The sequence below is a fragment of the Vanellus vanellus genome (genome assembly GCF_965231255.1).
Source record: "Vanellus vanellus genome assembly, chromosome: 3".
Lineage (NCBI taxonomy): Eukaryota > Metazoa > Chordata > Aves > Charadriiformes > Charadriidae > Vanellus > Vanellus vanellus.
In genome coordinates, this window is record NC_138907.1 from 58,073,104 (window position 1) to 58,094,028 (window position 20,925).

The 20,925-nt window shown below is 39.2% G+C and overlaps 1 protein-coding gene across 1 annotated transcript in view; it reads right to left on the reverse strand.

The window, feature by feature from the left end:
* The window catches only part of SYNE1 (spectrin repeat containing nuclear envelope protein 1), a gene marked incomplete at its 5' end in the record, with an annotated part of 264,160 nt that overhangs the window by 124,224 nt on the left and 119,011 nt on the right, over positions 1 to 20,925 (reverse strand). Inside the window, 13 exons of the mRNA XM_082481847.1 lie at positions 56 to 2,216; positions 2,985 to 3,250; positions 5,937 to 6,113; positions 7,583 to 7,708; positions 9,896 to 10,042; positions 10,949 to 11,125; positions 11,902 to 12,069; positions 13,360 to 13,512; positions 14,822 to 15,148; positions 15,851 to 16,021; positions 16,704 to 16,859; positions 17,598 to 17,915; positions 19,307 to 19,471. Coding sequence (XP_082337973.1) covers positions 56 to 2,216; positions 2,985 to 3,250; positions 5,937 to 6,113; positions 7,583 to 7,708; positions 9,896 to 10,042; positions 10,949 to 11,125; positions 11,902 to 12,069; positions 13,360 to 13,512; positions 14,822 to 15,148; positions 15,851 to 16,021; positions 16,704 to 16,859; positions 17,598 to 17,915; positions 19,307 to 19,471 — 4,512 coding nt within the window. The remainder of the gene's footprint in view (positions 1 to 55; positions 2,217 to 2,984; positions 3,251 to 5,936; positions 6,114 to 7,582; positions 7,709 to 9,895; positions 10,043 to 10,948; positions 11,126 to 11,901; positions 12,070 to 13,359; positions 13,513 to 14,821; positions 15,149 to 15,850; positions 16,022 to 16,703; positions 16,860 to 17,597; positions 17,916 to 19,306; positions 19,472 to 20,925) is intronic.

Consider the following 20,925-nt stretch of genomic DNA (forward strand, 5'->3'; position numbering starts at 1 on the left):
GCCATATTTTTCAGCTTCGTGAGCAAGAAACTAAAGACATTTAGGGTGCACTAACCTGTCTCATGTTTATAGCTTCTTGAACTTCACCATCCAGCTCTGTCAGTTCAGCAAGAGTGTTTTCCAGATCAGCAGGTATCAGCTCCTTTGCTTTCATGTATCTCTCTTTCTCTTTACTGCTCAGTGCATTCATTATTCTCAGGCTTGACTGCACTTCTTCCTGATGTATCTGAACTTTTCGGATTTCTTCTTGGATGCTTTGCAGTTTGAGGTCCAAACTTAATGTTCCATTAAGTTCTGTTTTCACCCACCTCAACCAGTCAAGTGAACGGCAGATTTCTGTCTGGAAGTCTATGCTTTGCACAAGTCTATTCTCACACTCCATTACGGTGTCACCAATGGCAGCATGCAAAGATTTTAGTTTTTCTTGCCAAGACCGCACTTGGTGATTTGTTGCCTCACATGCAGAAGAGTCAAGCTGGGGAGAAAGGGCTTCTAGATGCTCAGTAATTCGCTTCAGAAGACTCCCCGAGTCTTGCAAGCTGCCCACCAGAGAATGGTATATTTTCAACTTTTCTTCTATTGGGAGTGTTTCTTCATTTACCTTAATCTGCTCCTGCTTCACTGCCTCTAGTTGTGCCTCAAACTGCACACACATTTTCTCATGCTCCTGGCATGCTTCTATTGTGTCTTCCAACAGGCTGATCTTCTGTTCTATTTGCCTTTTCAACTTGTGATAGAGCGTGACAAGTTTTAACATCTCATCTGGTTGCCATGGCTGGCCACTGCTTCGAAAGGCCTCCTTCTTCTGGTTTAGTTCATCCACTGCTCCACCAAGGCTCACCACTTCACCTAGGAGATCTCTGTAGGCCTGCTGGAGTGACACAGCTTCTTTGGCTAAAACAGCAGCTGGAGCTTTGTCCATGTTAATAAACTGATCTTCTAGTTCAGTCAGAGCTTTACTTGTCAGCTCAATCAGAGAGGCATACTCTTTTCTGGCATAAATTGCTTCCTGAACCTTATATAATTTTTCTTTTGCCAGAGCAGTGACAATATTGAACTGCTGAGGGAGATTGTTAAGTTTTTCATCCAGATAAGAATGATCCACTTCATTAAGTGATGGTAGGATTTCTTGGCCATCTCTTTGCAGTGCAAGTAACAGATTTTCATATTCTGGAGTTTGCTCAAGAATCTGTTGATATTTTGCCAACTGTGTATATAGTTCAGAGTTACCATTCATTACATTGATTTCTGGGAACGTAACAATATCAGCTTGTTTTAGCCAATGGCAAGCTTTATCCAAGTCTTCTTTGAAATATTTCCTGGAAACTATATTTTTCTCCAGTTCTAACAATCTCTGGTTACACTTTTGTAAAACAGTGTCATACACATTCTGTAGTTCTTGCAGTTTACCTAACACTTCACTTTTTTCTTGTTCTGTTGCTTCTTTCATTAAATCCCTTCCTTGAGCCCACAACGCCGCAACTTCATTTTGATAGGCCTTCAGGTTAGCCTGGGTGTTCTTACAAGTCCTGATCTGCTTGTTCACATCTTCTGGCAACAGACAAATGTGTTCTGGAAACGTTACCTTCTTCTCATGCTGGTGAATTTGATTTGTAGCCTGAAAGACTGCCATAAGAAACTGGGTCTTTTCAGACAGTGCTTTATTCAGGTGCTTTCTCCTCTGGCCAACCAGATCGCTGAGACAGTCTACATGGTGCTGTGCATCAGAAAGTGCTTTTTGCAGCTCTTGCCTTTCATTGAGCCCTAGGTTGGTCATCACCCTGTCAGCATCCTTCACAAGAGTCTTCAGAACAAGCTGTTTAGCTTCAAGCTCACTGCAAACGGTAAGGTGATCCACGAGAAGACTCTGAGCCAAATCTGGAGGAGGGCTCTGTTTAAGAGCCTCTGACATACTAGGTTGCTGCTCTTCTGCCCATTCCATTAGTTCCTGAAATTTTGCATGCACCAAACTGAGCTCTTCTAAAGTTGAAATAGAAACTTGAATTTTCCTTTTGACAAGGTCTTCCAGCTGAGTCCAGCGTTGCTCAAAATGACCAAATTGCTCCTTTACTAATTCTTTGTCATCAAGATTCAGATGTTCTATCATCTTCTGTTTCTGATCTTTCAAGTCTTCCAGAGCAAATTTCCTTTCCTGTAGTGCCAGTGCCAATTTTTGCAAAGCTTCAAGGTGCACGTTTGTACTTTCAGCATCAGATCTGTTATCAAAATGGACAGGACAAAAATTAATTATTAGATCCTGTCTCGGGATAGATTTTTAAAAGAAGTCAGGATGAATTATAAGCCCACAATATATTGAAATCCATATGCTGTAAATACCTGCAGTTTTCACATTCTTTTGAAGGTACCAGTCTTGAATATTAATTAAAAAGTTTTTTATTCCTCTCCTTTCATCTGCAATGTGGCCATCATGCTGACCGTAAAAATTAACATGAATACTACAGAGTATGCTGGTTATATTGCCCATATAAACAACAAGTACTGAGGTTGAAGTGAATCTTTTTCCATGACAGTCAGAGCAGCAGTAATAGATTCTCACGATTTTACACACAGCTGGTGTGTTTATGCTATACAAAGCAGCTGCAACCATTTCGCAGAAGCAACTAAACTTTAATGTAACAGCCTAGTAGATAAAACACAATATCACAATGAAAACCACACTTGAAACACAGTAAGCCAGATGAAAGAGTTCAAACAAAATAGTCAAAATGCTTGAAATATCAGAAAATGCTCTACCCTGAGATGGGATCAACCAGTGCTTGCCTTAAAGACAAACACTGAAGATCTGGCTTCTCAAACTCTCTATGTCAATACAAGTAATTGTCCTATAATTAATAAAGGAGGCCTGCTTTTAATTAAGGATGGAAAAAGGGAGTTTTAGTGGATCCTATTTAGAGACATTCTGTAAACAGCTCTTTCAGCGTATGTGCGCTGTCAGCTTTGTGCGTGCTACTATGGTTTTTTACCTAGCCAGGTTGTCCCACTCTTTTGTGAGCTTTTCCAAGAAAACTTCAACCACATTCATGCGATCATGATAATCCCCCGTCCTCTGCAGGTCCTCCTCCCTCTGTATGAGCAAACTGTGTGCCTGAAGGCAGAGGTCCAGCCACTGGTTGCTCAGCTCTCCTATTTCCTTGTGTTCAGGTGATTCCTGTCCTTGGGTTAGTTTGTTCATCTTCTCAGTCACAGAGGTAAGAGCTGACTGCTTAGACTGCAACTTCTGACTGAATTCCTGAAAAAGATACAAGTCAAAACCAATATGGTGACACCTGCTCAAAATTATAAGATGGAATTTAAATAAAACCTCTGAAATATATAAATTGTGTAAGGACTAATTATCTGCCCAGGCAAATGCTGTGCAGATGTAAATTGGAAGAAGTGCATTCACCCCTACCCTAATCTTTCTCCTCATCTTCTCATGTGAGGACAGGTTGGTAATAGACATGAAAGCAAACCAGAGGAGTTTCCCAGTACCAGTGATAAATAGAAATCACGATCAAGTCACACATTGTTGTCCAGGCTTCCAGACTAGCACAGCTCCCACCATACACTAAAACATGCAAGATAGTCTGGGTCTCATGAGAATTCATTTTACCAGTACAGTTTCTAGCTCATTTTCTTCATTTTCCTTTTTCATTAGAGACTAAAAATAGGAAGCAGAGTCCATGAGTCAGTGAGCCCCCACATCCACACTTCATTTTGTTCCTACTTCTATAATAGCGACCATTATCACTGTCATTATTGAAACAAACCCAATGATTGTTTATATATAATAATAATGCAGGGTCCTGAACCGAGGGAGGAATAACCCCATGCACCAGTACAGGTTAAGGGTTGACGTGCTGGAAAAACAGCTCTGCAGAGAGGGTCATAGAATCATAGAATGGTTTAGGTTGGAAAGGACCTTGAAGATCATCGAGTTCCAACCCCCCTGCCATGGGCAGGGACACCTCCCACTAGACCAGGTTTCCCAGGACCATGTCTACCCTGGCCTTGAACACCTCCAGGGATGGGGCCTCTACAACCTCTCTGGGCAACCTGTCCCAGTGCCTTACCACCCTTAAAGTGGAAAACTTCTTCCTAATGTTTAATCTAAACCTGCCCTCTTCCAATTTAAAGACATTCCCCCTCGTCCTATCACTACACGCCCTAGTAAAAAGTCTTTCCCCAGCTCTCCTGTAGGCCCCCTTTAGATACTGGAAGGCTGCAATAAGATCTCCCTGGAGCTTTCTCTTCTCCAGGCTGAACAGCCCCAACTCTTTTAGCCTCTCCTCATAGGAGAGGTGCTCCAGCCCTCGAATCATCCTCGTGGCCCTCCTCTGGATGCACTCCAGCAGGTCCATGTCCTTCTTATGTTGGGGACTCCAGAGCTAGATGCAGTACTCCAGGTGGGGTCTCACGAGAATGGAGTAGAGGGGCAGAATCACCTCCTTTGACCTGCTGGCCAGGGTCCTGGGAGTCCTGGTGGACAAGCTAATGATGAGCCAGCAGTGTGCCCTTGTAGCCAAGAAGGCCAATGGTATCCTGGTGTGCATTAAAAAAAGCGTGGCCAACAGGTCAAGGGACATCATCCTCCCCATCTACTCTGCCCTGGTGAGGCCACATCTGGAGTATTGTGTCCAGTTCTGGGCTCCCCAGTTCAAGAAAGACAGGGAACTACTGGAAAGAGTCCAATGGAGGGCTACAAAGTTGATAAAAAAAAAAAAAAAAAAAAAAAAGAATACACAATATACTCACATCTAAAAGTAACCAAGTATTTTTCAGCACTTACACACTGTTTGGGGTAAATATAATCTTTTCCTAAATTCTAGTTCCAATTCTAGTTCTGTAACTAAACAACCATGCCCAGCTCCAGCACTTTGTTAGGATGATGTGTTTTCACTGAGGACTGGTAGGGAGTCTGGAGAAGAGCTGCTACTGCCCAGCTCTGCTTTGTTCCTCTTTGTGACTGCTTCAAATGGAGCTAGGCATCTTCAATTACCAGGGCAAATTCTAGGAAAAAATACACATTGTGCCACATCTGACAGTACATCAGGTGCCTGCCTTTCATAATAATCTGAAGTTTCTGTCCGAAATAGTGAAGAAATACAGACTCCTGCTTCTTCCTGGACTCTAATGATAAGTAGTGTAACAGCTTTCAGTCCATATTGTGCTGAGGTATCTTCAAGTGCTATGACTTTGTTCAAACACTTGTGTAGAACAGACATGAAGAGGAAGTCCTGCTTACTTTTCACCTAACTCCTATCATATCAGAAAAAGAATATAAACAAAGTCTAGATCAAAACTGCAAACCCAAGCATTTAATCATTTATCAAAGAAATAATTTATTTCCCTGTTTCTTCTTGTTACTTTACTGGTGCTTTTGATGAGTGCAGAATGGCCATAAAAATTCTCTCATCTTTAAATGAATAAGAATGAGTGAAGATCTGAAGGCATTTGTCTCACTATTTTGGGTAAACTAAATTGGGATGCTATTGTACCTATTCTGCCGTGGTTTTCAGAGTCCAGCAACATCAAACAGTTTCCTAGACTAATTTTGAAATAAATCTAAGTAATTTAGAAGTATTGGAATCAAAGAACTTAGCAAGCATGAATTGAAGATCTTATCTTCAGGTCCACTGTGATGAGCAATTAGCTGAAACCATGACAGCCTATTAAAAGTGAAGGCAAATCAGAACAACAGGCTGAAAATTGTCTACTGTTAAGAAACATACCCAGAAAAATATTAAAGTACAGTGTTTTGCTTTGTGTGTTGCCCTGTAGCATCAGTAAGGAAACCCTCTTTCCTCTATCTTCTCTGCTCTTGCTTAGAACATATTAGCAATTCTATGCAATGCATGCATATAACATGAATTATATTATTAGCCACAGGATAAACTTCTTCCTTACCTATTGTTCTTAACCTAAAGTCTCCTTACCTTAACCTGGAGTACCATATTCTGGGCAATGTTTAGCTCCAACTCTGCTCGTCTCCTTTTCAAATTCTGTAGTTGTTGATCTGCATCCTGGAAATATATCCAGAGCTCAGCCTTCATTTGTTTGATCTCTTCCCAACCTTGAGCCAAGTACTGTGAGTGCATTATCTGTTGCTCAATCTAGAAGAAAAGAAATGAAAAGGAGTAGGAATGCTTTAATGCAGCTATTTTTGGAGAATGGAGGATGAATACCATTCTTCCTCTGAGCACAATACTGTACTAACAGAAAATGTCTGCACCAGATTCTGAAGAGGCTAATATTATCCACAAGAAGAGTCTTAACCTTCAAAAGTCATAAAAATCAGACCTATCAAAGGAAAGCTGTGGAAAATAAAAAGAATTATCCTTCACCCTCAAGAGAAGCAACTGTATTTATGAGTGTGTGTGTATTTTCTTCTGTTAAAGCTTAAATTAACTGTATGATTTAGTCTATTGCGTGCCAAGAATACTGCTGGACTCTGCTCTACATGCTTTCACAATGACCAAATAAAAGCTTAAACTAAACACTTCCATTTAATTTGCTTAGCCCCGTTATTTTGCCTATACGCCTTTTGTAAAATGCCAATAAGAAGAATGCTTACCGGATCCGAGCCCATCAATCACCTCAAACCAAGTCACACAGCTTCTTTTGCTCCAAATACAGCAGTAGGGCGCCTTAAAGGTTTAGACACTCAAACAGCTTAATACACCACAGCACTGTACCGACTGTGATTTCTTAAAAAAGTTTCACTGCTTTATATATAAAAGGAGAATCTCATTCTGATGTTTGGGATACTTTTCAGCTATTCAGTATTTGGACTGCCATTTTTTTTTTTTTATGGATTACGTGGATTTGTACAATTTGCTTCTCTGGTATGGAATACTGTTACTGTATATATTAGATTTTTACTCTTGGTAGAAGTAGTTTGAAAAGTTTTGTTGTGTGTACATGAAACTAAAATTTTCATGTTTATAACAGGAACGCTCATAAAGTTTCTCTTCTAATAACTGTTATGTTTATAATTTTATTCTAAAACCAAGCATTAAGCTACTTTAAAACTTAAAATTGAGGTACACTTATGAATCCATATGCTGAAACAGATGCACTCTGATTTATGAATTGAACCATCATAATTTTTATGATTATTATAACTAATATTTTAGTATGTCCTAATAAGTACATCAATCTACTGTTGAATAAATAATAACAGTATGTCTAAACTTAATATATACAGAGAACAATAGACTGAATTGTGTTTTATGAAAACAATAATTTGGATCAGGTTTTCTTCCACAGAATGTTATTTGTGTGGCTTTAGGCCAACATCTTGTAACACAGCCTTAGTACTTTTAGCAACCTTTGTCGTGTGTCTTTGTGTTACTACCAGGATAGCAATGTATGGATCTAATTAAAAAAAAAAAAAAAAAAGAGAGAGAGAGAGAAAAGACAAGTAGAAAGAGAAAACTATTTCTAAATGAAATACTTAAGATGAAAGTAAAAAGACATTTCTTTAAACTGTTACCCAATATGACCTTTTTAAAAGAGGACAGATCAAGACAGTTAAAGCTCTAAATAGGATTAAAAGCAGGTTGTTGTGGTTATCTTGTACCGTTTGTTTTGTGTGTTGAATATCTGTTGCTGTACTCTTCACTGTGGCATCTGACAGATCACACATGGAGCACAGAAGATCCAAGTATGTATTGGCTTGCTCCTGCAGAGCCCGGAAATGTTTCACCTGAGGGAAGAGAACCCTCAAATAAACTCTGAGACTGCAGAAATAATCTCTTATTTTATGACAATCATGAATTTTAATATTTTTACTTTAGCTTATTATTTCCAAAAGATGAAACGTAGACATACACTATTTTATTAGGTAAGGCTGCTTTGTCATAATTATGGAAAAGACCAACTCTAACTGATTATCATCCAATTATCAAAGCGCTTAGTGACATATGCGTTACCTAGCTTGTTTTTTTATAAATAAAGCGTTGGATAGATACACACAGTTTCAACAAGATGACTTACTTTCCTAAGGTGAATGGAAAGCAGTGCTTTATCTGATTATTAAAGTGCCATGTTGCCCATACCTATAAAATTCTTCAGCATCTGACAGATCATGGTACAGATGATACAGACCCAGTGGTACAAGACGCTTTCCCAAACCTTCTGAAACCCTCCCAGTATCTACAATTGCCAAGATCAGACAGTATGATGCTGTTCAGGGTTCTTGCTTTTGACATTCCCCGTAGGAGTTCACCTCTCCCTATGAAGAGTTTCCTCATCCCAAAAGAAAATGATAATATTCATATTGACAAGCAGGGCAGTAACACACCTACATTCCCAGGGAGGAGGGGTGAGTGACCACCTAACACAGAGGGCCAGTGGTGGGTCCTTGTTGGCAAAAAGTTGAACATGACAGCAGAGTGCCCTTGTGGCAAGCCCAAATTACTGTATTAGCAACAATGCAGAAAGCAAGCTGTGGGAAGCAATTATTCTCCTGTGCTTAGACTTGTCAGGCTGTCCCTGGTGTATTTGGCCCGGTTTCCCTCTTCCCCCATAGAAGAGATAACGGCAAACTGGTGCAAGTCCAGCAAAGGGCAGTGGGGGGAATGGGGCTGTAGTACATGGTGTTTGGGGCAGGTCTGAAGGAACTAGGTTTGTTCAGCCTGGGAAAGAGGGGCTAATTCTGGTCTGCCATTACTTAACAATGGTAGGGGTCAGGTGGGGGCAGTACTGAGAAGGCAGAGCCAAACTCTTTGCCGAGGTAAGCAGAAAAAGGACTAGGGGGAAAAGTGACAAGTTGCAACAAGGAAATTCTTCCTAGATATGAGGGAAACTATTTTTCACACTGAGAACAGTTAAGCACTGGAACAGGTCCCTAATCCTTAGGGATGGTCAGGGCCTTCAGTGCACCAAAGCGCTCTGCAACCTGTATCTCCCTCTCCTTGGGGTTTGGCTTCCTCTACCCAGGGCCAGCCCTGACTTGGCCCAGCTAGGACCTAGACAATGCAAAACTGTTCAGAAGCCTTCTGCCTTGCTCAAGAGCTGCATGTAAGCTCAGGCCCTCACCCACCTATGGACCTCACCTGAGCTACATTATAGATGCATCTGTGCCTAGCTGCCCTGATCTCCTGCATTACCCCTACAGACCTTCCTGGTGATCACCAGGTGGTGACTGACACCAGGGGGACTCTGCTCTCCTCACCTGTGTGCTGCAGGTCTGCATGTCATTTGGGGAGGTGCTGCCCTGCTGGCTCCACTGTCACCCCAACTGTCACCCCCTGCTCCCTCTGCCCTTGCACAGCTGCTATCTGTAGTACTTCAAGGTCTCTATTAAGCCACATGGTGGATGAGACAGCCCTGAACTCCAGCATTTTTAGTACCGTACCAGTTTAATTTGAAAACAAGGTACAAATCCAATGTCAAATACATTAAGTTACTAAGAATAATCAAGAAGCAAAGAACCCCATTCTTAATGGCTAATGTGGACTAGAGGCAGTTCTATGCTGTTAGGCTGAAAAATTGTTTTAAATGCCTGATAACAGGCTCTGCATCCATGGTACTATGAAACCAGCTCTCATATAGGAATATTAGTAGACAGATGGGCAATTGGACAAGTAGAAAGACACAACCTCTCTGCTAAACATCTGTGGAGTATCTGAGCAGGTTTATCTAATTAGCCAACTTTTTTGGGGGCAACATATTTCTAAGCATTAAGCAGAGCTAGCAAAGTCCCTGTGTGGTTTTTCACCTACAGTGATTTTTCACTCAAGGTATTCCTTTGGGAGCTGGGAATAAACAAGGAGGCTACACAGCCCTCTGAGAAGGTCAGAAAGAGTATCTAACTTCTATTAATATAAAGCTCTTACCTGAACTCACCTTATTAAGGATAACTGAGCATTTTCAAGTGCTGAACTTTTACCTGTTTAACTGCATCTGCCAGGCTGAAAGGTGGCCAGGTAGTCGGCTTTAGCTCTGACTGCACTGTAGACAGCCAAGTCTGGCACTGTTGTAGGGTATCCTGATGATTAACGTGCTTCTGGAGTTCATGTTCCAGACTCTGGTACACCTAAAATAAACATTTTGTAAGGTGATTGCATTTTCAAACACCACTATTGGCCCTCTTCTCCCACCTTGAAAACTGCAGATAAAACAGAATTAACACTGTGGTTATTTCAGCCCTTGTGCATAAAAGTACCAAGGGATGAAAGCTCCTTAAGCTCTCACTGCATCTTGCTAATTTGTGGAGAAGATGGACAATATCTAAGGCTTGGCTTCTGGAAAGACAAAATAAAGATGCAAATGAAGAGCATTGTCTCATTTCTGTATTCTTGTTCACCATTTTGCCATTGATCTAGTATGAAGTTTTACCTACCTCTACAAATGTTACTCACTGTGAAATATACTTTTGGGGGCTTGGTTTGATTTGTTGGTGTTTTTTTTGTTTTTTTTTTTTTTGTTTGTTTTTTTTTTTTTTTTTTTTTTAGACTATGCTGGCTTGATCTCCTAATTGGATTAACAGAATGACCCAGCTAGGCCTTCTTAACTGTATATTCTGGTTTTACTAAGAGAGACAGTATTTCCTAGCACATAATTATGACCTGTTATGTACGTATGCAAACTACTGACACTAAGAGTGTGATATGCTCCCTAGTTTTTGATTCAGGAATATTTCTAAATTCTTTGCTGCAGCTGCTCATAAGCTAGTGTACATGAAGGCAGTAAGGGTGTGGACAGATTAAGGTTAAAAACTGAGAGGCAGCTAGTTTCCCTGGCTGCAAGGCAACATTTGGATCACAAGAAATTCAACTGTACCACAGTAATGATGGAGTGCTTTACATTAGTAACCTGTAGACTTAATTTAAACAGAAACAGTAGACAGAATTTTACACCATTTGAAGAAACAAGTACTTAGAGAAATAATAATGCATGTTATTCTTAAACGGCATAAAATCTTTTTTGAAACAAGACTTACCCTTTGGGCTGTGCTACATATGGCAGAATAGCTGTCCCTTGTCCCCTGAAGATGGCTTTGTATGTTCTGCTTAAATTTTGCTTGAAGATGTTCAGTGCATTGATCGATCAAGTAATCGCCTTTACTCTTAAGGTTGTTCAAACGATCTTCAAATCCTGCAATTTCTTCCATGATAGCCTAAGAAATAGATGAAATAATTTGAAGCATTTAAATCTTAAACACATTCTGCATTACAGCTTTTTAAATGAGCTGAGGTGTTTTTTTTTTTTTTCCTTAAACACGATTTGTCTTCAGATTTGGAAAAAAGTTTTCAGACATCATGTGTTGTTATAGTCAAGGTATTAGAGTGTATACTTATTGTAAAATCAGTGTCAAAAGTCTGTACACAGATATCCCACAGAAACATCAGTAGCACTGTCATAATGTGTAAACATTATACGCTCATCCCCCAAGTGTACCCTTAATCTTCCTTTGTTGCTTCTCGTGTCTAGTAATAAGGACTAAATCCGATGGTGAATCATATCTTATTCCATAAGCTCTTCCACTGTAGACAGTTCTTTCTGTTGACTTTTGTGGAGCCTTTTATCTAAGGAGGCTACTTAAAGAATAACACACTAATCACAATGAGATAAAATATTTCAATAAAGTGACCCTACTCTGCTTTATCTAGTCTATTTCCTGGGGCATCTCAGCAGAAATCTGACACAGAATTCAGACCAGTGTACAACAAAGCTCTTGTGCAGATGCAGTCTCATCCAAGAAAGAGCACTAACAACAAGGTAGATTTGTTAACTGCATTAATGACACTGACACCTATTTACACAGCTAGCAGTGAGAGGAATAATACAGGTGAATGACAAATAACTAGAGCTCTGGAGTGAGAGACACAGACAAGCAAATAAGAAAAATTCTATTTTACCGGACAAAGGAAGTTTACCCAATAGCAAACCCACCTTGTGGTTCGCTAGTTGCTGAGTGATTATTTCAAGACTGTTACTCTCCATGAGATCAGGGCTGACCAGCCTGCTGGACATATGTAATAACCATTTCTCCCCTTCTTGCAAATCACTATTGTAGTCCTCGTGTTCTTTTACTCTCACCTCTAATGTTTCAACATATGCCTGCAGGTCCACAATAACAAGAATTAAATATTGAGATAATTACAAAAATCGACACACCACTCACCACCACCACCCCACCACCCCCTCCAAACTAAAACCCACCAAGAGCTTGAAAGCATAGTAAGAGAGTTATCTTATAAATTCATATTCCTGTGATGGACTCTCATGTGATTAGACTTTTAAGGAAGACATTGAAGGGATTCCTTGTGTGAATAAACTGTCTGGTACAGAGCAGTATTTTCACTCCAGATGAAATACCATACTTTGAAGACTGAGCAAAGCACTGAGGATCTCCTTACTTTAACAAAAGGAACACTATCAACTTGACATTAAGTGCACTTAGTTAATACGTGCTCTTCGAGAGACTGCACATGACCTACCAAATGTTATGGTTGGGTACCTGCTGCTTACAGCCTTTGCACGTACACATTGCCTGTGATTGTGGTAGGCAAATTAAGAACGCACACACCGAGTTAAAATGTATTTCTTTTTAAGAAAGATTTTTCATAAGTTTCTCTACATTTAAGTCATCAACATTACATCTAATGCAACAGATGTAGTACGGATCAGAGGAATGTCTGTAAGTTGCAAATAAACCATGAAAAAAAAAAAATCTGCTATTGGTGGATGGATTGGCAATTAAAGGTACTTAGGTCAAACATAAGTACTACCATGGTTTGCACAGCTTATCCTTGTTAGGAGTATAACCTATTAAAAGCTTTAGGAATAATCATACTTTAGGTTGCATTTAGAAGTTTTAAATCTTTCAAAGTACTATATACATGTGGAATAATGAATCAATGTTAATTAATAATGCCCTTGCTGAATTAAATTATATCCATCTCGCAGTTCATTTTCTCCAGTGACTTCCATTCAAAACTAAACTAGATTAAACTGAGTTTGCGCGAGATCTAGAAGAAACAAGAGACAAAATCATTTAAGGGCATGTGTCCCTTAAAAAAATAATGTATTTAGAAATCTATTCAAAGCAATTTAAAAAAAAGTAACAATAATACAAACTAGTCACTGATATATTTCCCCTTAGTGCTATGAAGGCTTCACCTGCCACAGTCAAAATTCATTTCAGCTATTCTTATTATTTAGGTAGAATTTCTTTCCATATTCAAGAATCCTACTTTCCTCCCCCCACCCCCCAAATAATAGAATAAATCTAACTGGCTTTTTGTACAGGGTGTGACATGACAGCATGAAACAAATAGTCAACTTCTTAAAGAGGGGGAAAAATATAGCAAATTGAAAGAACCTAGAGTTTTCTCCCTGACTTTTTACCTTTGTTGTGCTGCAGAGTTCCTGGTAACTGCTCTGAAGGTCTTGTATGTTGTTCTTTAGAGTCACATCATTCACCAGATCAAAAAGTGCTTCTCCCTTTTCAATCACTGATTTTATCGAAGGCTCATGGGACAGAACAGTCTGCTGTATGGACTACAATGCAAGCAAGCATTAAAAAAAATAAAATTGAACACCGAAGATCAATTTCACTAACTTCCCTTTGATCTGAAGCACAGCCTTCTATCACGGTATATATCATCCTTTCCAGATTAGAAGAGGTTTGCTACCAGTACAGGGCTACGTTTCTCATCCATGCCCTGAGACAACAACTTTGCAGGCATCTAAGAGCAATTGCTCCTTTTGTGAGTGGCTAGTAACACAGCTGATAATCCAGAGCTGGTGAAGGAGGAGTTAATATCTGTGAATGGGCAATTGCTAGGGAGAAAATCCGTTCAGAGGAACAAATTCTGCAAATAGGTGGGAAAATAACACCAAAGCCATCCTCTTAATGAGATAGTATGTAGACAAGTGCATACCTTCAAAAGTATGCAATCTGATCTGTTATGTCATTGTGCCCCTGGCTCAGACAGCATGGCATGTGTCAGCATCTATCAAATGAGAGTGAGATACCAGCTCCCCAAACGTGTAGAAAGCACACAGCAATGACAGATGACTTGGAGCATCGAAACCAGAGATGGGTAGTAGGCAGTTTCAGAGTGAAAATCTTGATGCTGTGCAGGTACTGCTCAGCAATAGCCAAAACATTGGTTTGTTAGCAACGCTTTTTTAGCCACAAATGTAAAGCACAGCACTATACGGGCTGCTATGAGGAGACTTAGCTCCATCCCAGCCAGACATCTTATGAAACATTTGTAATCTTGGAGTATTTTACAAAAACATAATTAAGAGAAGCAATGGGGTCTGTTGTCATTTTTTTTCTACACATTTTTACAAATGAAAAAAAACAACCCCAAACCAAACAACCCCACTTCATTAAAATCCTAACTAAAAAGCAGAGGAGGCCATAGCAGCTGACTGTCTTAGATGTCAGTTGAGCTGTGACATTCAGCTTTAACCAGAAAGCTGATTAAGCTAATGTAAACAGAGGCAATGTCTGCAGTGACAAAAGACCAACTGAATTCCATCCTTGCTCAAACAGCAGTTAACTCTGTTGATGTGGATGGGATTACTCATATGTCTACTCATAAAAGAATTTTGCTCCATAATAGGAAATTTTTAGATGTGGAAGTCTTATTAGGACATTCACATTTCAAATCCAAGTGCTCACTCTGGTTCATACATGCAGGTATCATGCATCTTTGATGCTGATTTGGACATCCAGATCAGAGACAACTCATACATCTATTGAGGAAATCTTGAACAGACACCTGGATCAGAGGATTTATTGCAAGTCATTGTGTCAAAATCAATTCAATAGTACAATGATATAACCCCGTTTTACCTTGTATTTGGACAACTGGGCCTTCTTCTCATAGAGTTCGCTCTTTGGCTCTGCTGGAGCATGTAACATGGTTTGGTACTCCATGACCCACTGAGTCTGTGCCTTGTACTTGTCTGAGAACTCCTTTGCCAGCTGAAGGCACTTCTCTGAAGTCATGTGCTCTTTCCTGATGGAGCCAGCAAGCTCTTCAAGCTGTTCCATATGGTCTCCAATTTCTTTTCTTAACTGGTCAACTTCATTTTCTTCCATGTATTTTATAGCTCGCTCCCCCTTCTCACGAGCAGATTTCAGTAAACTGTGTCCTATGTCCATATCACTCAATAGCAGCTGGGAAGGAAGTGTTGGTTAACAGAAAATGTATGCAAGCTCTTGCCTTTTTTTTTTTTTTTTTTTTTTAATTCATTTTAGTTCTATTATTAGTGAGAGGCTATTTTTTAAAAAAAAAAATTGCTAAGGACACAGAAGGAATTGCTAGGGAAATTGAGTGGACTTTGCATTATAAAATTGCAAAGATAAACACAGAAACTGAGGGCTGTCAGAAGAGGATTCGTACTCCAAATTCTGGAAGACGTGAAAGTTTTCCCTTAGCTTATTATGCTTAAACTGCAGGACATATGAAAAACTCATCTACAACTCTGAGATGAAATGTGAGTTTTACTACTGAGTTATTTCAATAAGGAGAAATAAGAAGCACTTCTTGCCATAGTGCATACTGGTATAGAATATTCTTGAAAGGTTGCCTCATGAGGGGAATTTATTTTAAGTTTTAACCTAAAACAAAACACATACAAACATGCCTTATGAAGGACAGGATTATATCATTTAGGACTATTCATCACCTCAGCAACCAAACTGTGATCTAATGTGTATATGACATGAGAACAGAAAGTTTTATGCCCAGTAGTCTTTATCCTATTAGCTTCTATGGGCAAGATGAAGTCAAAATTTTGAGCAGCTGTTAAGATGCATATTAAAATATAGCTTCTTTTTGGCAGAAAGAAACAAAAATTGCATTCAAGAAAGCTGTACCTCTAGTTTCTGCACTTTTTTCTCCATTGCTGTTCTGTCAACCACATCAAACTTGGTGATCACATTTCTGAAGTTCTTGTTAGTAGCTCCATACCAATTTGTGTAAGCACTAAAAGCCAATTCTGACTCCTCCATACAGCGTATTTCTTCTTCCAGAAATTTTATTTGCTCCTTCAAACAAATATGGAGGGTAGGGGGAAGAAACAAGAACCACAAAGATGCTTATCATTGCTATTGGCTAAAGATAGCAATAAATTGCTATTTATTAATAAAACCTGATATACTATGATTAAACACATAGGTTTTGAGTACTTTCATATCTAGGGGATAATTCTCACTGAGATCTTGTCAGGGTGTACATATAGCAATTACTAATGTTAAAACTGAGTTAATAATAAACACTGAAAATGTACTTATATTTTGAAATTTGAATTGTGACTTGTGATGACGGTACTATGAGACACTTACTACTTAAAGCGACCTGGAGACTCTACCTTATCAATTCAAATTTTCCCATGTTTCAGTGATAACCTGAAAATATTTCTCTAGAAGTTGTTCAGCATTCAAACATAATGAATTCTGAAATTCTCCCCTGAAACTGCTAAAAAAGAAGGTAACAACATCTGATTAATACTGAAAACTTTTGAAAGGGCACTATGCTGATTATGGTTCTCTTATACCAATGAAAATACACATGCATTTTTTTGTGTATATACGAATATATATGTGAATATTATACTATTGAGTCTATGGTAATGAAGAAACTGATAAAGACTTATTAAGAAAGTCTGTTTATATTTGCTTCTTAACTGACAATTTATGATGTTATAATGAATTAATTTTCATTGCTTACCAAGACATGAAGAAGTAGTGTTTGGTAGCGAGATGTAAGCTGCGTAGCCTGGCTTCCCATTGTATTTGCAGTGAGACTTTCCTCTAGTATTTGCTGAGCCAATACCCCAACTTCCTCCACATCATCTTTGTAGATTGTAATTTCTTCATGCCACTTCTATGACAAAGACATTATCCATCTTATATGACTGATTCAAACATCTTAAACACAACAGGAATTTATTTGTAACTGTCAGGAAATCATTGAAAAGGAAAACAAATACATCGTTGTAAACATGGATTTACAACAGGAAAATAAAACAGAATATGATGAAGGTTAACGTAATGAATACGCTGGAAGCTTTATCACACCATATGGACTGCACTTCATTACAATAGATTCAATAATTCCCTCCCCAATAATAATAGAAATGCAACCTGGACGACTTCTAGAATTTGCCCAAAGGTTTAAAGGTGACTGTAAAGCATAACCTTGAATGTCTTCAAATCTGCTTCCTGTGGTTATTCAGACCCATGTGTTCTCTTTGCAGTGACTAAAGGAGTATTATTACATCAACACAGCAGAGACTTCACAACACAGTTGGTCACATTTTACTCTTGTTACAACATTAACACTTTCCCATTCCAGGATTGATCCTAGTCCTTGGATATGCCTTCATATACCACAAAGCACATGAATTCCAGATATCCCTATGAAATTTCAACATTGGTATAGCCACACCCTTACCAGTAAAATGGGAGGAACCTGGCACGAAGCCCTCTTGGATCCATCATTCTAGGTACCATCTCAGAATAAATTCCAATGCTTCCTGTCATTTTCACAGTGCAACCAGGAACTGATGTGGAAACCTTACATGGTATTTTGCTTAAGGAATGCCTTAACTATATTCTTTACCTTCATTTGCTGAAGCTGCACCTCCTTTGTTGCTCTCCCAGACTGCCTCCCAGTCCTGATAGCAACTTTCTCCTCCAGACCTGTTAGCCAGTCATTAACCTTCTGAATTTTTTTCTCCATTAACCTCAGTCTGCTCACAGTGGTGTTTAATTGGCTTCTTGCTTCAGAAAGCCTATGCTGATAAACTTGCCAATCCTGCCGTAAGGATTCCAGGGCTCGGTCTTCTATCTGGGGAATGCCCCAGGGAATCACCTCCTCTCTGGCGTGGACAGCAGCATTCAATAATGCTTGTCCTTCTGCACAGTGGACCTGCAGCTCCTGTAAAGAAAGAGTTATGGACACATACCTGACATTAACACCGTTCTTTCAGACATGGCAAACAAACCCCTGGTTCTACTAAACACAAAAGCAGTGACCTCACATTGTCTAGATGTTCCCTTAGTTATCTACAGTTGAAAACATATTACACTACCTCTAAGAACACCTATGACAGCATGCTCACTTACAAAGCAAACTGAATATTGCTATTATCGACAAGTGAATAGGAGAAAATTATTGACAAAGTAAGCATTAAATTCTTTCCCCTCCTTCTAAGTTTATCATCAGTTCTGAAACATTAGCTGCCTGAACTGGCATGGGATGGATGCAATCCATTCAGCACAGCCTTAAATTCAAAACTTTCCAGCTGTGGCAAGCAGACTGTAAAACTGATTCTGAAACTGAATCAGTTTAAAAACAACGAACAAGGTGAGGCTTCAATCTTTTAAAATAAATAAACATTGCCGATGGCAGGGGGGTTGCAACTCGATGATCTTCAAGGTCCCTTCCAACCTAAACCATTCTATGAGTCTACGATATGTTTGAGACATCATTCCAAAATAGTCCTCGATACCCTCTTCTGGACACGTGTGGCATTTTCATGTCTAATAGAACTTGATTAAAAAGTATGAAGGGATTCAATCCAATTAGAAAACATAACCAGGAAATTACCTTAACAAAATACAGTTGTGTGTTGTCTTAGTTTATATTTGAAATATATATTCAGATTTTCAAAATGGATTCAGATTATGTAAACTACGATAACAAGACATATATGCTGAGTCCCTGATCATAGGTAGACCTTCTCAGTATTCTGAATAAAGTAATAAATATTTCAGAACTCAAGTACAGACCTTTTGCTAATTTAATAGCAGGTATGAAAGTATTTTAAGCCATCTTAAGATCACAGCTGGGAAATTACTGAAGTGCTTTCGGTTCACCCTTCATTGTCACTTAAGTGATTCAGTAATAGTCTTACCACCTCACCATGGGAGGTAGCCTACATGACTAGAACTGTCTGAAAGTAGATGCATCTGCACTGTAAGCAATAAAAGGTGAAAGCCCAATGAAAAGAATACTTTTGATATTCTATGAAACACAGGGAAAATAAAGAGGTAGGCCAACATCTAAAACAAATTCAGTACTTGCAAGAAAGCATTAGTATGCCTGGAAATTTTTTTCAAGGCCTGACACTTCTTTCTAGAAATGAGTGACAATGTTTCCACTGACTTTACTGGAACCACTTTTGAGCAGCAAAGTGCTTATATATAATGTGATTCAAAGCTGTTCTTGAGGGAAAAAAATAAAAAAAAAAGAGATGCAATTTTTATTCTGTTATTTTACAAGTAGGATTTTTTATTTATTTATTTAGAATGTAACACGTTATGTACCTGTAAGTCTCGGAGTGTTGCCTCCTGTTTCTGGGCATCACCATCAAGATGTGATAAACAGTCAAGTTTTTCTTGTTCCTTCTCCAGCCATACTTCAAAGGTCTTCAGATTTCTTTGGTACTCTTGATGTAAGTTAAGCAGTCCTTCAGCTTTTGTTACTGCCTCCTGCTTGTTAAAATATTTGCACACATGTATATATATCTTAGTGCATCATCAAACCAAGAAAACATAAAACCCGGACTTCCACCAAGGTGAAAAGTTTGTATCTGATGCTGAGCTTTCCTAGAATTCAAGAGTACTTGGATTATGAGGCTGGTTTGATGAATAAAAAGGGGGCCAATGTGGGGATACATATACTTATCCTAAAAGATTTGAAGTTTTGATCTCGGATCACTTTTAAATAACACCTTAGTGTCTAATAACAAAAGACCTTCTTAATTTTTATTCCAATTTAAATTCACTTTACTGAAATGATTAATAAGAGTATGAGCTTAGAAATTGCCTTTTTTTTTTTTTTTGCCAGTGGAATAACAATCTTCTATTAAGAGTATCTAATATCTTTAGGTTTGAAGACTACCCAAGTCCTTTGTGAGGAGTTCTTACAGAGCACAGTGAGAAACAGACTGCAAGTCTTCTGTGTATGTGGGTCAGCAAGTTACAATAATTTCACAACCCCGCACTAAAATATTACCATACCTGGCATACAGCAGGAAAGGTGTCATATATTAGCACTAGACCAGTCTTTCTAAGAAATGATGGGAACGGGGAATCGAGTTTGGATGGAGGAAAGACAGGCTGCATCCCAGGGCAGCAGGATACATAAGAAGCAAAACACTTTCATAAACAGCAGCCATGAACCCGCTGCCCGCTTTACCTATTTCTAACGGGTCTCAGTAATGGGAGAAAGGAAGAAAAGGAGAGCGATATCAATCTTTTACAAGGCCTGTACACGCCCAGTAGTGGGAAGAGAGAAAGAGAATAGGTCTCTTGCCTCTTCACAGTGGCTGCAGAGAATTACAGGTCTTGGTCCGCTCAGGCTTGGGCCACAAACCCTTGGGGAAGCTTGTCAGGTTTCCCACCTGGCTAAAGGATTATTAAAGGACTTGACAATTCTTTACTTTCCAGGTATTTGCTTTGAAGTTTGAATTTCTTTCTAAGGGTTGAATGTACTCTTGACACTTAACATCATCACCACAGTTGGTAGCGGGGAAGACCAAAGTCACCTGGGGTATTAGGCGGGAAGAGAAAGAAGGGATGCTTCTTGCTACATGAGAAAGAGGTACAGAGCTCTTGCCCCTGTGAACTACCATCCATTTCTCATCGTTCCCATGCTGTTGCTCAAGTTGAGCAAATACAGGGAGTCTGTATAGCTTTGTGCAAGAGAAAAAGGTAAAAGTTAGAGGATCCCCATGCTAAAAGGAATACAAGGTATTCACTAGCACTTCCCAGGACTTATTTATTTCTCTGGCAAACCTGAGTGAGTTCATTCACAGAAGGTCCAAAGAAAGAGTGCACTGCATTCTTTGCAGTCGTGGAAGAGAGTATCACAGAACAGCAAATCACTTCTGCATTTGAAAAACTGAATTTTGGCCCTTTCCACAGGACAAAGACACCATTGA